Source organism: Ambystoma mexicanum, chromosome 11, assembly GCF_040938575.1.
Source record: "Ambystoma mexicanum isolate Mex_15411 chromosome 11, UKY_AmexF1_1, whole genome shotgun sequence".
In the NCBI taxonomy this organism is placed as follows: Eukaryota; Metazoa; Chordata; class Amphibia; order Caudata; family Ambystomatidae; genus Ambystoma; species Ambystoma mexicanum.
The window spans coordinates 829,680,384-829,696,108 of record NC_090934.1 but is presented as its reverse complement, the minus strand read 5'-3'; the positions used below and the strand labels follow the sequence as shown (position 1 = coordinate 829,696,108).

Sequence of the window (15,725 nt, the reverse complement as noted above, 5' to 3'; positions counted from 1 at the left end):
AGTGGGGAAGGCGTTAATTACGCCACCGTAAATTACGGTGGCGTAATTAACACCAAGTTCCCTTACCGCCATGGTTTTTTACACCCGCTAAAAGCAGGTGTAAAAACCGCCATGGCGGAAAGGGAACTCGTAATTGGCGGTAAGGGGTCGGCGCAGCTAACGCTGGCGCTAACCCCTTACCGCCAGGGTCGTAATGAGGCCCATTGACAAGTTTGCATGGGCAGAAGCCATAAAAGTGGACAATGTGATGGTAGAAAGTTGCATACGATGAACAGAACACATTTGTACATGTGAAGTATATCATGGTGTAGTCATTGGTGACAATAGCCTACAAATGCATTCTTCAAAAAAGCAAGAATTATTGTTAAATCAATTGTATCGTGTGCAAATACACTTAAGATTCCCATCCACATGAAAATCGCATAGTTTATAACCAATGTTAAAAATGTTCCAAATGTCAGCATTTTCATAGTGTGATAAGGGACTGCATCAACATATAAAATAGGTTGGAGGGAATTTGTGGAGGAGATGTCATGGAGTTCTACAATATCTCCCTACAGCATAGCACTTATTGAGATCGCAAGAGGCCAGCAGGTGGTATCTACAATGGCTTCTGCATGGGTAATGTAAAAAGGAACTTGGTGTACTTGAATCTCATTACAGATAACTTTCAGGAATCATGGAATAAATTCAAAAGTTAAATGCACTCTGTCTGTAAATGATCACATCCAGAGGAAAATGAAGGTGGCATACGTTGCCAGAATTGAATCTGGAAGATTGATAGACAAAAGTGCAGTACTCCTACATTTTCATCACACGCTATTTTGAAAAAAGGTGTACAGGAATGCTGCGATGGTGGAGAATTGACAGTTTTGGAGCCTAAACTACAGCCTTTGGTGCAATTCAGAAAGCTTGTGTGAGAGGTGAAGAACGATAGCCAGAAGTGGAATGCTGCACATGTGTGCAATGAATCATGCAGCTTCAAATATACTTAAAGAACAGGAAGCTATTGAGTTGCAAGGCAAACACATGGGCCAGGAAGCTGCTGACAGGAAACAATATAAGGCAAAGTATAGAGGAGTCAACCAATTACTTGAAAGAATTAGTAGAACGAAAGATTCCCTCTAAATGTGCTTCTTTGTGTTGCGCGACTTACTTTTGTTTTGCTGTGTGTGTGTTGTACATCGTAGAATGTAAAAGGTAAGACAGCTTCTTTTAATATTCCATTTATAAGGCCGTTTCTGAAAAGAGGCTTGTGAATGTGGATGTCCCAAGGCTCCTTACAAGACCAAAGCATGTTGTGTTACCAAAGACATGTAGCTACTTCATTAGGTGTGCATGGCCATGGATACTCCAGATTGGTCAGATGCTCACTGACAGGATGTTGTGATTACATACCTTTTCTTATAAAGTTCACACCACAGAGAGGCTGATGTATAAAGTTGAAAGGCATGTTGCATTTCAGGAGTTCATCTGAAATATTATTTCTCTTTAACACGTGGATATGTTGCTGGGGGTACTCATAGTTTTGGCCAGATCCTGTATCCCTTTGAACAAATGGCATGGTTGACTCTGGAGGCATGCTGGAGCTATCTTATTTATTCATCAGCTGCAGTAAAATAAGTCTGAGAGGAGCTCAGAGAACCATCATGCAGCGTATGGAAAAGAGGAGATCGGGCGCACACTGGGGCTGCTGGAGCATGTCTACATAACTAGTCAGCTCAGGTGTAGGAAGTGGCATCAATAATCACCTGGGATTGAAATATGTCACTGTTAATGAAGTAGTTCAGTCACAGTAGCGTAGGATGAAACATACTTGGGTATTTGCGGTTAACCGTGATGCAAGGGGTCTATCTGTGCTCATGGTTCAACATGTGTGTGGAAATGTGCCATGTTGGGCGTAAAGGGTGTGATTTCGACTTATATATTTGTCTTATAAAGAGCACATACACTACAAGTGGTTTATTGGCACTAGCTTGATCTCAAAGGGTGCAGGATAGTGCATATTCATTGGAAAAGGCAGAGGAGAAAACATATGTTGGGTTTGTGATGGAAGACATGGAGGGACGAAGGACTGTGCATATAAATAAGGCGGGCATTGTAGTGGAAGGGGCAAGGCATGAGAAGGCACCACCCACTTTATGTGAATAGCAAAATCTAGGTATTACTAGAACAGCCAGGCTGGATTATCAGAAAGTGCACAGGGTAGTATTACTTCAGTTTGGGATAAAGGAACCTGGGTCCACAGTTGGACCCAGTCCACAGTTGGAAAATGCCCGACAGACCAGAAAAGGGATCTTTACTACCTTGGCTTTATTGGAGTGGAATCTGGGGGAGTTCTGAGATATTCATCTGGAAATAGTGGACAGGCACAGTTGAACATTGTATGCCATGGGGCTCATCATTCCATTCGATCAGAAGAGGATGTTGGCACCGTTGCTATAGGTGTTAAAAGAAGGGTGTATGAGCCCCTCTACTTATAATGAAGAGGGTCAAATACCCTGTTCTATGGACTTTGTTGCACTCAGGAGGGTGTGTAACCACGTTTTTTTTAGCTCCCTGCACCTTTCACAGAGGAGAAATGGGCCAGTGAGCTAAAACATGGTTCTAGATCCTCCAAGGGCGCACTTTCCCAGAGAACGGGTTATTTGTCCGTGTTTGTTCTCGGTAGAGGGGCTCTGACCTTTCTTTCATAGATTAAAAGGTGTCTGAGTCAGAGAATGTTTGTGGAACACCAGTAACAAGGATGCATGGAGATGAACAGAAAGGGGCAGGGAAATAGATTGCAAACAGTTGGAGAGAAAGTAAAATAACCACATGAGGGCAGAAACAGCAATGTTGCAACCAGAGAGCCACTGAAGGAGGATGGCATGTTAGTGCTACTGAAGGCTGCTGAGAGAGCAAGAATGACCAGGCCCACAATACCATAGACATCCAAAATCAGACATATGTTGGCAAGGCCTGCCAAGGGTCTGGAGAGGGGTTTGACAAAAAAGAGGCATTAGGAATGGGGAGGAATGTCATGAAAATAGGGTTAGGCCAAATCTTTAAGATTTTGGGGGGACATGGGTAAAAGGGGATCCAGATTTGAGCATAATAAGATGGTCTAAAACATTAGAAGAACTATGAAGAACATTGTGAAAGGCTGGGGGTCACATGCAGGGGAGGGCGATGGGGATGAGGAAGCAGGAGAGAGGTAGAAGAAAGTTCCGGAGTCACTGAGAAGTAAGACTGGATGGACTGTACCTAATAGTGTAAGAGGGGGAAATGAGGGAGGAAGATACACACGGAGAAAAGCGTTCATTCAAGGCACTTCAGGTTGCTCTGCTTGCTTGCAAAACTGCCTACCTTTCTGTCTTTCTTTCTCTATTCCTTCAGTTTTAATAAATCTCGCTGAATATATTATCCCGTATATCAAAACTGACCATCAAAATCCGTTTCTTTTCAGGGTTTTCAAAAATATGTGGAAGACTTTGATCCCTATAGCATGGTAAGTAGCACTGTGATATGGTCTAAGTATAATTGTTTTGACAGAGACACATTTTCATTGAATCTTAAATGTATATTGTGTCCCTTGGAAAGGAGATGCATAGTAGTTGATAACACAATGAGCCTCATTACGACCCTGGCGCTAAGGGGTTAACAGCGCCGTAAAAGGCTGCGGCACCGTTAACCCCTTAGCACCTAATTACGAGGTCCCTTTGCGGCTCCCGACCTTAACGGCTGGTCTGGACCAGCCGTTAAAGTAGGGACCCGCAAAGGGACCTTGGAGGTAATTACGGTACCGCAATTTGTGGTACCGTAATTACCACCTTCCCCATTCCCATTGAGCCCTATGGGGCAAAAATGGGAATGGGGAAGGTCCGTTGGTGCATGGGGAATTACCACCCCGCCAACCTTGGAATGGGGTGGTAATTCCCCATTGCACCATGGCGGATTCGTTACAATACCGGCAGCAACCATGGTGCTAATAGCGCCATTGGTTACCGCCGGTGTTGTAATGAGGGCCAATAACTCTGTAACGCTTTAAAACACTAGAGATAACATTTACAACATCCCACAGGAAAGACATAGGCAACATAGTCACACGTAAAGATATATTTACTAAGGAAATGCCCACACACAAATGACACCCACGAGTAGTTTGTTGCTCATGTAGGAAATTGCAGAAAATTACAAAAATGCCTCAGTGTCATTATAGGGATCCATGACATAAATTGCTAATTTTTGCAAATTTCTGAACATGCATAAAACACCTTAAAAATATGCACAATTCACAACAGACAGTAGGAGAAACTAGGAAACATCATTAGTGCAAAGAATCTTTTCATTTAGTCTTAAACTTATATGTCATACTTTATATGGAAAGGGAAATGCTGAGTAATTGATAAACAGCAACAAGTTATGGTTTGGAAGATGTTATTGGGCCTCATTCCAAGTATGGCGGTAGGGGGTTAACGGCACTGGTATGGATGCCCGTGCCGTTAACCCCCTACCGCCACATTCCAAGGTCCCTTAGCGGGTCCCATCAGGAACGGCTGGTCTGACCCAAATTATGGTTGAGTTATGTTCTTAATGACACGGACAACTTTTACATAGTGTCCACCCAGGCTATTGAGATGCCTGAGTGTGAGTGGCAGAGAAAGTAACCCTCAATTGCGACTGCTTAATATTGGATCCCAAGCTCACTCACTATGCCCAGGGAATCAGGCTGTATCTCCGTCATGAACAAGGCCCATCACGTCTGAAAGAAGAGTGTTTTCTGTGCAGAAGGGACATGCAGAACCAGTAGGGACTGGGCTGCCCATAGCCGGAAAGGCAAAGGTTGAATTGCATTTGGTTGGTTGTCCTCTGTCGTAGAACAGAAAGGGGAAACACATTGAAATGGAGTCTACTTGAAGGAATTCCCAGTGGTTATGAGACAATGGGGGTCATTCTGAGTTTGGAGGCAGCCATGGGGCTATTAGCACCATGGCTGCCTCCAAACCCGGGTCCGGTGTCTCTGAATGGGGACTTACCGGGTCATTCCACCCTTGGAGGGCCCGGTAAATCCCCATTTACAAAACTAATCCCCATTCCCATATGAGGCCCACAGGGCTCAATGGGAATGGGGAAGGAGCTAATATCGGGCCCGCAAATTGCGGGCCCGTTATTAGCTCCAAGGTCCCTTAACGGGTCCCACTAAGAACGGCTGGTCAGACCAGCCGTTCCTGATGGGACCCGCTAAGGGACCTTGGAATGTGGCGGTAGGGGGTTAACGGCACGGGCATCCATACCAGTGCCGTTAACCCCCTACCGCCATACTTGGAATGAGGCCCAATAACATCTTCCAAACCATAACTTGTCGCTGTTTATCAATTACTCCGCATTTCCCTTTCCATATAAAGTATGACATATAAGTTTAAGACTAAATGAAAAGATTCTTTGCACTAATGATGTTTCCTAGTTTCTCCTACTGTCTGTTGTGAATTGTGCATATTTTTAAGGTGTTTTATGCATGTTCAGAAATGTGCAAACATTAGCAATTTATGTCATGGATCCCTAAAATGACACTGAGGCATTTTTGTAATTTTCTGCAATTTCCTACATGAGCAACAAACTACTTGTGGGTGTCATTTGTGTGTGGGCATTTCCTTAGTAAATATATCTTTACGTGTGACTATGTTGCCTATGTATTTCCTGTGGGATGTTGCAAATGTTATCTCTAGTGTTTTAAAGCGTTACAGAGTTATTTGCCCTCATTACAACACCGGCGGTAACCAATGGCGCTATTAGCACCATGGTTGCTGCCGGTATTGTAACGAATCCGCCATGGTGCAATTGCTGTTTTTCTCACCCAATATGGGCATTTTATGGACACATCTCATCACTATTGTGCCTGCAGAATCCCAACAAGATGCAGCCAATACTACAGAGTGAGGTGCCTTCTATCATTTCACCACTCTGTGTGAATGTCTTTCAACAAATCCCCTTGTGTGTACATTGGCGTGCTCTGTCCACAATGTTCGCTGGCGATTTAGGATGACAATAGGTTTCTGTGTACTTAGGTGTGAATTATTGCCAGAGAATTGGTGTACCAGAATTCAAATCACTCTTTGACGAATCATGAATGGACAGGGTGGCTCTTTATCCATCAACACCCCTGATTATCTAGTTCTTAACGGAAGAAGTGAGCCATTTGAGACCTCTGGGGTTTGACCTGATGGAATTCATCCCCCCACGGAGACACCCCCGGTTGGCTACCTTGAGTCAAAGGATATCTGTAAATCACGCTCAAAGTGAGAGACGCGATCATGAAAGGGGCAATGGCACCCTGTGTTAGGGAGAATTCTCCAGAATGGCTAATTTCCATTACCTTTTGAGTCCCTCAGCAGCTTTGCTGGATTTCTAGGATTTAAATGTTTCACCTGGTAAGATTGTGAGCCTTTTTTCCCACTCTTACATGTGTTTTTGCTGAGTGTTGTACATTTTTTGTTCATGGACTATGGAGTCTCACCCACTCCATAGGCATCAACTTTTTACTGTGTCACACAGCACATTTAGTGCAGTGACACAGTGTTGTCTTTTTAGACTTCCCACTTTAAACTCCATTTTATGGGACTGACTACTGTCTCCCAGAACATGTAAAGTTACCATTGACTTTACTAGCTCTTTTAAATTTACAGACCCAGTACAACCTATCTTCCAAAAGAGTACTGGAAGGGTTAATAGTTATCCCTTTTTGTCTGATTCTCATGGAACATAATTTCTTTCCCCTTTCTCTAAGATTTGGCTGGTGGCTGTGGTATCTACCATTTGTATTCTACCACGAGCTATGAAAATAGCTTCGGTAACGTTAGAGGCTATGGTGGTAGCCTCAAACTCTAAGCCGCTGGACCTCTTTTATTTTATTTTGGTTCCGGTCGGGTTTCTTTGCCATTTCTTTTTGTAAAGGTCTTTCTCGTGTTTTACTCTGCGCGCCAAACCAGGTTTGGTTCCTTTGTTCGCCGTCCTTTGGCAGGCTTCTACACAGAAGCCCTCCTTAGGTGCCTGAGTGTCTGAGTGGGCAGGATGTGAGGGAGGGGTGTGATGCCCCCTGCACAGTGTCTCCTTGGAGACCCAAGTCACACTCTAGTTTGATTGGCTAGGTGGCTGTTCTGCCTGGACAGCCAGCCTGCTGTTTGACCAACAGCTAGGCTGTGTAAATGGGGGAAAACTGCTTAAAAGCAGGTCTCTGGGACTTGGAAGGCAGAGTTGCCACTGGAACGAGAGAACCAATGAGGAGCTGAAGGAAGACGACTGCTGCAACTACTGGACATCCCGGTGAAGCCCTGCTGCAGGTCCGACTCACCCGAAACTCAGACGACAGAGAAGATCTTCAAGGAATCTTCTTCCCTTGAGCTTGGTGGGACCAATCAGCTTCCAAACACCAAACGCTGGCCTCCCTCTCCTGGTCAAATTTGCTGTGCATCGCTGCAGTGAACCGGGTAGCCAGGCGGAACAGAACCTGTTTGGGTTTTAAGGAGCACACCTTTTATTCAACGCTTTGCTCTGCTGCTGGCTTCTCCCTGGGCAGTGCAGGACCCTCCAGTCTTCCTCCTTCTTGTCACCACAACAGTTACTTCAGGAACTGTCAGCGTGCAGGAACTGCCAGGAGCAACCGCCTCAGCTACAGCATTCTTCTTCATTTAAGGTACTGTGCAAATCCGGTCGTTCGTTCTGTCTGACCGTGGTGAAAGTGTTTGAAATCTTTGTCTCTCCGAAGGATTGTCCTTCTCTTCTCCTTTGAATAACTTTTCCTCCGACCAACTTCGTTTTGAACTCTTGGCAAAGACTTAACCATGAACTACTCTGAACTGTGTGATCTTCTGCAAATACTCTGAACCATTTACATTGGCCCAGGTCTATTGTTTTGAATCCTAGTTGTAGTAAGCCTTTTCTAGATTGCCCTGCCTATTACTTGTTGGTGTTGTTGATTTTGGATAACCTTGTCTTTTCCTCCCTTTTAAATTGCTGGAGTGCCATTTTGCTCACATTTCATTTTGAGCTTAACTTGTCCAGAATTGATTGGGGGTTATTGTAGTGTATTAAGATTGTGATTTTCTGCTGCTTTATATTAGTGAACTGTTTTATAACTGATGGTGTAAATAAATGTATATTCTTTTACTCAGAAACCTTGAATCAGTGTTTGTTTGAACCATAGTAATTGCTGTCCTTTGTGTAACCTCTGATACTGCTCACTTTACTCTTGAGATAAGTCTGGCTGCTCAGCCATCGCTACCACTTTACTGTGTAGTAAATGCTTGTACCAAAGGTGAAATTGTACTTACACTTGTAGACTTAATTGTGTGTGGTGTTCCCAAAGGGTACTGCATATTATTCTGCCTAACACCCGGGAACCAAAGAAGAAACTACAGATCGAGAAGTGCCCTCTGTCACCTGGATAAACAGCATCACTCAACACAGGGCGATATTGAAAAAGACTAGTCAACCAGCGTCAAGGAGATCTGAGGTGGCAAGTGTTGACTCAAAAGAGACCTACCGAACCAGTGTAAAAAACACCAGGGATCACAAGTGGTCAGATGACAATTGGAAGTGGCTGGTGGGTCTCCTGGCAGACAAGATTAACATGCCATAACTTCACCAGGCGTCAAAAGAGACCCTCGTGACCATGGCCAGTTGGAATACAAGGGGTTTCGTCCATCTATTTTCTGGCACAGATAACTCACTTGGAGACCATGACATCATTTGTGTCCAAGAGACATGGTTAATGAAGGACCCCATACTCGACGGATATGAAGTTTTTCTGAATCCAGCGGTTAACCCCAAGGTTAGGTCTGATGATTGCAATTAAAGGCCACCTAGCCTTTTGCCACATTGAGTCTCTTTCACCTAACCCCTACATTCATATACTGGTGGGCATGCTAACCACTAGAAAGATGAAGGACACCAAGACATTAGTACTCATGAACCTGTATTGGAACCCGGCCTGCCCAGAATGCAGGTCCTACCCTAACCAAGTAGCTGAACTGATAGACGAACAACGTCTTAAATGGAAGGAGCCTTGGTTCATCTTATGTGGGGTCCTGAACTATGTATGTTTTGATGACAAGGGGGTAAAACGTGAGGTTGATTGGATAAAAACAACAGTCACTGAAACGCAGGGCTTATGTTGGTTATAAATGATAGCTTCAAGAGATTTACTAACGGTAAATGGCTGCACCGAGGGAGACATCCCAGGAAAAGTGACCAGAAGTGGCTTAAAGAAAGACCAAATTCTGGATTCTATTTGTTGATCAAAAAACATGGCAGCAGCTATACAATCATTGTTAGTCATTAGGAAGACCTCTAGTGACCACAATCTATTGAGCCTAGCCTGGCAATCAGACCATTATGACCAGGGCAAAAACATACATAATGCCCTAGAAATAACACCAGGACGAAATCGACTTATAATTCCTCAACATAAAATCCATCAACTCACAAGGAAGTTGTAAATTGCAACTGATAAATTGAAATCTTCACGGATAAACGAGAGATTAGACAACACACGTCTATTTAACGATTTTGAGGTTAAAAAAAGCAAGGTCTCTCGGCAGGCATTTTAGCATACTCATGTTTACGACCAAACGGTCGTCATAAGGAAAAAGACCATGAAGCAAAAATTATCCAATTGAAAAAAGAACAACCCAATGATGGGGAACAACTAATTTGGAAATTGAAACAACAACACAGAAAATCGGCTATATACGACTCAAGAAGCACTCTTGCTGAATTCCATCCCAGCTGCTATCTGGATTGATCACTTCAAGAAATACTCTGACAATGTGCCGGCAAGCAATCTAGCTGGTAAACAACGGGCTTGACTTATCCCCAGAAACAATTATGGTGAACATAAACAAACTTAGCAAGTCACGAGCGCCAGGGCCCGATGGTCTGACCAATGCGATGTTAAGGCAAAATCCAGCACAATGGACTGAATTTTTGTCTGTTCTATTTCTGTACATCACAGAGGTAAAGAAGATCCCCTTGTCATGGAAGTCATCAATAATTGTGCCTATTTTTAAAAAAGGCCAGAGGTCGGATCACATTAACTACCGTCCAATAGCATTACTGGAGGTGGCCGGAAAATTATTTGCCACATTGCTATTAAAAAATCTATTCCAGTGGCCAACAACATCTGAGCATAGAAATGAGTGGCAATCCCGATTTGTGAAGGGAATAGGGACGACCCTCACTATTTTCATCATAAACATTCTCAAAGCAAGATCTGAGAAGAACAGTGCCATGAAAACATACCTGGCATTTGTGGACTTAAGCCAAGCCTTCGATACCATCAAGCGTCCAGCCCTGTGGGCAAAGATAGAGCAATGGGGCTGCCCTGGTACAATCATGGAACCACTTAAAGATTTGTACACGTACACAACACTAAGGGTAAGGCTTAACACCAAAGGCGCATTATCAAGACTTCAGCCACTTCAAAAGCGCTGAAACAAAGATGCACGTTGGCCCCAGAACTTTTCAACCTTTTTGTATCGGACATAGAACTTGATTTTGTGGGTGTTAAATGCTTCCCGCCGAAGTTGGGAGCCAAAGAAGTCGGCCGCCTCTTGTTTTCGGATGACATCGTTCTGGCTGATCAAACGCCACTGGGTCTTCAGAGGCAATTGGATGCTTTACAATCATATATTACATCAAATGGTCTCCTGATAAATCCATCTAAATCTAGGATCATGGCCTGTGGTGACCCAACAAACGGTGGAAGGAAGGGAGCAAAAGCATGGTATTTGCAAGGGGAAAGAATTCTGGAGGTAAAATCTCTTACTTAGCTTTGCGTTTGCCTAAACACTAGCACCTGCGATGGCCCCAGAATTGCTTCACTCCGAAGTAAAGCAAACAACCTAGCATCACAGGGTAAAATAATCATGAAAAAGGTTTGTGGGTTCTCCACGTTCCTATTGGTTAACTTTTACAGGATGAACGTTATTCCAATCCTAACATATGGTGCTGAGACATCCTTGAACTGTCATATGAAAACTTGACAATCCATTGAAGGCATTTTCTGGAAGAAGGCGTTGGGCCTACCTAAGAGCGTTCTGATCCAGGATTTATGGATGGAACTTGGCCTCACCTCACGTAGAGCCATAGTAATGTGGAAAATTCTCCATCTGTTCAAGAAATGCATTGATGATAAGCCGTAGGGTGGCTTTAAGGCACTTCAGAGACATCTAAAGAAAGTCAGAGTGCTCCTTACGAGAATGGGAAAGAGTGTGTAAAATGGTCCTATTCAATCTGGGGGAAACGTCAACACTCGTACAAAACACAGATAAGGTATAAAAAAAACGATACCAACAGGATTGGGTTAAGACCCATGACGAAAGGCAAACACTCAAACTCTACGGAAAGCCGCTAGAAGGGGAAGAAAAAAAACTGAATTGTTTACCAAAATATCTACAGCTCTTCCGTAGTTGTTTTTTTTAGATCCCAGTTCCTGAGAATTCGCGTTAATCTCTTCCCAACAAGGGAAATCTTGAAACCACGAAAGCAGGATGAGGGAATTGCTATTCAAGAGGGTGGATTCTTCAATTTAGTAATTGAAGAATAGGAGGACTAATATTAGAAACAACAAGAACGGTATGTGATAGTGGATCAAGTTTTATTTATTTGGATTTTGGATTTTAAAAGCTGGATCAACTGGCTTAAAGGTTTTCATTGTATAACCATAAATAGCCAATGAAAAATAAAAAAATAAAAATAATAAATCACTCGAGTGTTGGAGCTGCAGGAGCTGTCGGTTCGATCTCCATCAATTAGCTCCTACTAACTAACATTATTAAATGAACCCCATTATTAACAATGAGAATAATCATGTGTGCAATATTAGAGATCTATGGAGTAAAGTATTTATTGTAAAAACAGTAGTCATCTGATACCTGCCAACACCCATACTGTATTTTGTGGGCAATAGCAATATTAAGGTTTGGTGACTGACTTCTTATTTTTAAGTACATCCAAATTATTGTTGGGGAGATGATCGGCCAATATTATTGCTTGCATTTTGGGACATGTAGTCTTGGATATATTATGAGCAAATCAGCTGTACTATTTGTTGCAGGACATGCATCTCCAGAAATGGAATGGTAATTTTGGAATGCATGTGACTGTCATGTTCAATCGTAAAATGATTTGTATGGGCTCCATTACAGCACCTCTTCTAATCGCTAGATTTGCTCGCATCAGTAGTGAGTCAAGATGCTTCTCTTCTGCCCCAATCCCCATAGCAACCATCACATTTATTGCTCGTGTTGCATCCCAAGTAGAAATGAATGACTTCTCTCCAAGGGAGTAGTCCAAGACTTCAAGGTAAATTCAACAACACCTGTAGAATGCTGTCATTGAAAAGAGAATATCATTTAAATGACTGAACATTTTTTTTCACTTCAGCCATTTAACAAGATGTAATGATGTCATTACAACCAAATGCTATAATGTATATTAAATGCAATGTGTACTGAGTATACTATGGTGCACAGTTTCAGGTACGGCATTGGTAATCTAGGGGAATGTGTATGGACTGTTAAAAGTCATCATCAATCTAAATTTGTACCCAGTTCTATTCCTCCTAAAAAGTAATCTTCATACAGAAACAGGAAAAGGCAGGTTCTCTGGTGCCTCCAGATGTCAAATATCGACACCCAGGCGACTATTTTGCTCTCCTATTATTTTACAATCCTATGGTCCATTGATGTAATGCCTAACTTTTGTAGCAAGTGAAAGTCTATCAACTGAGCTGACCAATACAATATTCACAGGAATAAATCTAAAGTAGACTTTATTCCCCTATGTCATAGCATAACCTAAGTATCAAAAACATGTGCTTGCACTATTATAATTATAATTAACTTTGAACACAATTAATATTGGATGTGTTTCCCCTATAGAAGATGTTACACAAAAGCACAGATATGCATGGGGAACGTTATCTCAGATCAGTTATTATAAGGTGTTTATTGCATGGATTAATTGCATAATGTGCATTCAACATAAATGTTTCATTCAATATTATTGTAATCAAAATCATAAAAGCATGATATAATGTGGACAGATTACAACAGTCACCTTGTCTTTATTCGGACACATTTCTGTACTGAGGGTAAGTAGTTTGCCAGATGTTAGATCAAGGATAGATGAGGGCCATGTTTTTTTCAAGTGATGTTGCCACGAGTGAGCAAAGAAACAATTAGTTTGTGGTGTGCAGTTTATAAATGACCACTATTGTTACATATAAGAAACACCATAGCCAGTTTGAAATATTTTGGGATTGACAATTTTGACTGGTTAGGCACTATGAGATTAAATGAGTTGCAGATGATCACACTGTCTGACTAAATTATGAAGCTGGAATTTGGGCACAGTCTGCAATTTCAGTAACTTACCTTATTATTATCCAGTTCTTGTCATCCTACCTCAAGGTGCAATTATCTGTAAATGTGTGTCTTTCATTAACTAAAATCGCAGCCCGATTTGTAGCCCTGATTTGGAAAGTATACAAATCTTATGATAACCTAACATGGCAATATTAAAAAGTCCATACAGAAACATGTTACACAAAAGTAAGTTGATTCTACTATATATTTATTTTCTCCTTCAATAGAAGTATACAAGTAGTAGAAGAATAATTAATGTAAGCATAAACATCTCACCTGGTTTAAATACGCCCAACAAAAAAAAAACCTGTGATTAGTGAGTTGCATATTGTTATTAATCTTCGATTAAAGCGTTGGCCTGTGATGATTGGTTGGCTCGCTACTTTGTAGAGCTCTTTCGACACAAATGGCCAACATGAGAAGAAGGAGCAAGCAATGGACTAAGCAATGCCACCAGTGCTTTTCACAGACGACAGCACACTACTCCCCAGTGGATTCATATTATTTGATCAGGACCCCACTATCGTCTTCGGCAAAGCCAGGATATGAGCCTCAACACTTTAGTTCCACATTTCCCATTTGGGCTTCCTAATCATCTCTCTTCCAGCTAATGACTTATGCTTTGGGGGCGGCAACCCCGTTTTCACAACTTTTGTGGAGGAACTTAGTTCTAGATCGGCACCATACTCATGCTCTGTTAGCTTGTATAACTAGCTATTTCTGTTGCAGGTATGTTGTTTTGTAGCATAAGTAGGTGTTACTATCACCAAAGTTTATATATTCAGGTTTTTCCGCCTCAGAGAGATGGAGGACACAGTCCATCTTGCTGGGATTTGGTAATATGATCTGGATCAGGAATGCAGAACCCTGCAAAAAGTGCTTAACCCGCTGTGATAACTACTGAACCCTTGCAGAAATCAAACTTATTATCCATTGCAGCTCAGGTTAATGCACATGATCAGTGTATTCCTCAAAGAAAGGTGAATATGCTACATGAGTTGCGCTACAGTGCACAAGCAAACTGTGTGTACTTCAGTGAACACAGAATGCACTAAATAAAAGAATGCATACGATCTGACCTAAGTTGTAAACTATAGACAGCTCGCAGACACAGAGCCTCAGCATCACATTAGGTAATATCAGGACATGCTGTATTTTTGTTTTTGTAAATAATTTGCACTGACTGCTTTCCATCAGGCAGCCAGATGGGGACCCTTCCGAGTGATGGCCTAGGATATGTGCCCCTTTTGTCCTGCCTAAGGTTTCTCTGCCAGAGTGATCAATGTCTATTAACACATAGGGCCTCATTACCCGTTAGGCGGTGAGCCATGGCGCTATTAGCGCCATGGCTCATGCCGGTAAAATACCGGCACCGCCTTGGCGGAAAGGGGATTTACCGCCCCATTCCAAGGTTGGAGGGGCGGTAAATCCCCTTTCCGCCATTGCCCTTCCCCATTCCCATTTCTGCCCCATAGGGCTCTATGGGAATGGGGAAGGCGCTAATTACGGCACCACAATTTTGCGGTGCCGTAATTAGCTCCGAGGTCCCTTATCGGGTTGGATTTTAACGCCTGAAAAAAGCAGGCATTAAATCCCCCAACCCGCAAAGGGACCTCGTAGTAAGGCGGTAGGGATTTACCGGTACCGGTATTTTACCGGTACCGGTAAATCCCTACCGCCATCCGTGTAATGAGGCCCAAAGTGCCGTTACTCACTGATTCCGTATGGAAGGTACTATTGCACTATTCAATGTGCACTATTTCCCCAACCTCCACGCATTTTGGACCACTTTGCAGGTGGTTTACACTTGATTCATATCAGGGGTGCCCCCGTCTGGAATATAATAAGTATTACAATGGCATGAGAAAAAGACATTACCACAAAGCCACCCTGCCCTGCGGCAGCTCATTGCACAGACCGGTGATGCATGCTATGGGAACTAGCATTATCAAAAAGAAAAGTACAGCTGTGGCAGAGAGGATCAAACCCAACCTCCAAGACTGCTCCTTTTTCCAAAGTCAAATGTTCAATACTATTCTATTTCCCTTCTTTTTGTACAACTGACCCACAATCTAGTTACAAACACTATAAGATAGTCAATCCTTTGTTTTATTTTTAGACCATTTTAGATCATAAAAGCTGACAGTTAAACATATTCTGCACTGATGGAGAGGTTTGAACCCAGCTCAGAAGCCTGCTCCCTTTTTTATAATATGGTGCCCAATCCCCTACAATAATAATAATGACATTTCTATGAAGTGCATATATGAATTGTACACAGAATGTTATGTAATTATATGCCAGCGAAGGTAGTCAGTG

The 15,725-nt window shown here is 42.6% G+C and overlaps 1 protein-coding gene across 2 annotated transcripts in view; it reads left to right on the top strand.

The window, feature by feature from the left end:
* USH1C (USH1 protein network component harmonin) overlaps window positions 1-15,725 on the top strand; it is an 844,250-nt gene that overhangs the window by 736,063 nt on the left and 92,462 nt on the right. For both annotated transcript variants that reach the window (XM_069623780.1, XM_069623779.1), the window contains one exon: window positions 3,449-3,490. In XM_069623780.1, coding sequence (XP_069479881.1) covers window positions 3,449-3,490 — 42 coding nt within the window. The remainder of the gene's footprint in view (window positions 1-3,448; window positions 3,491-15,725) is intronic.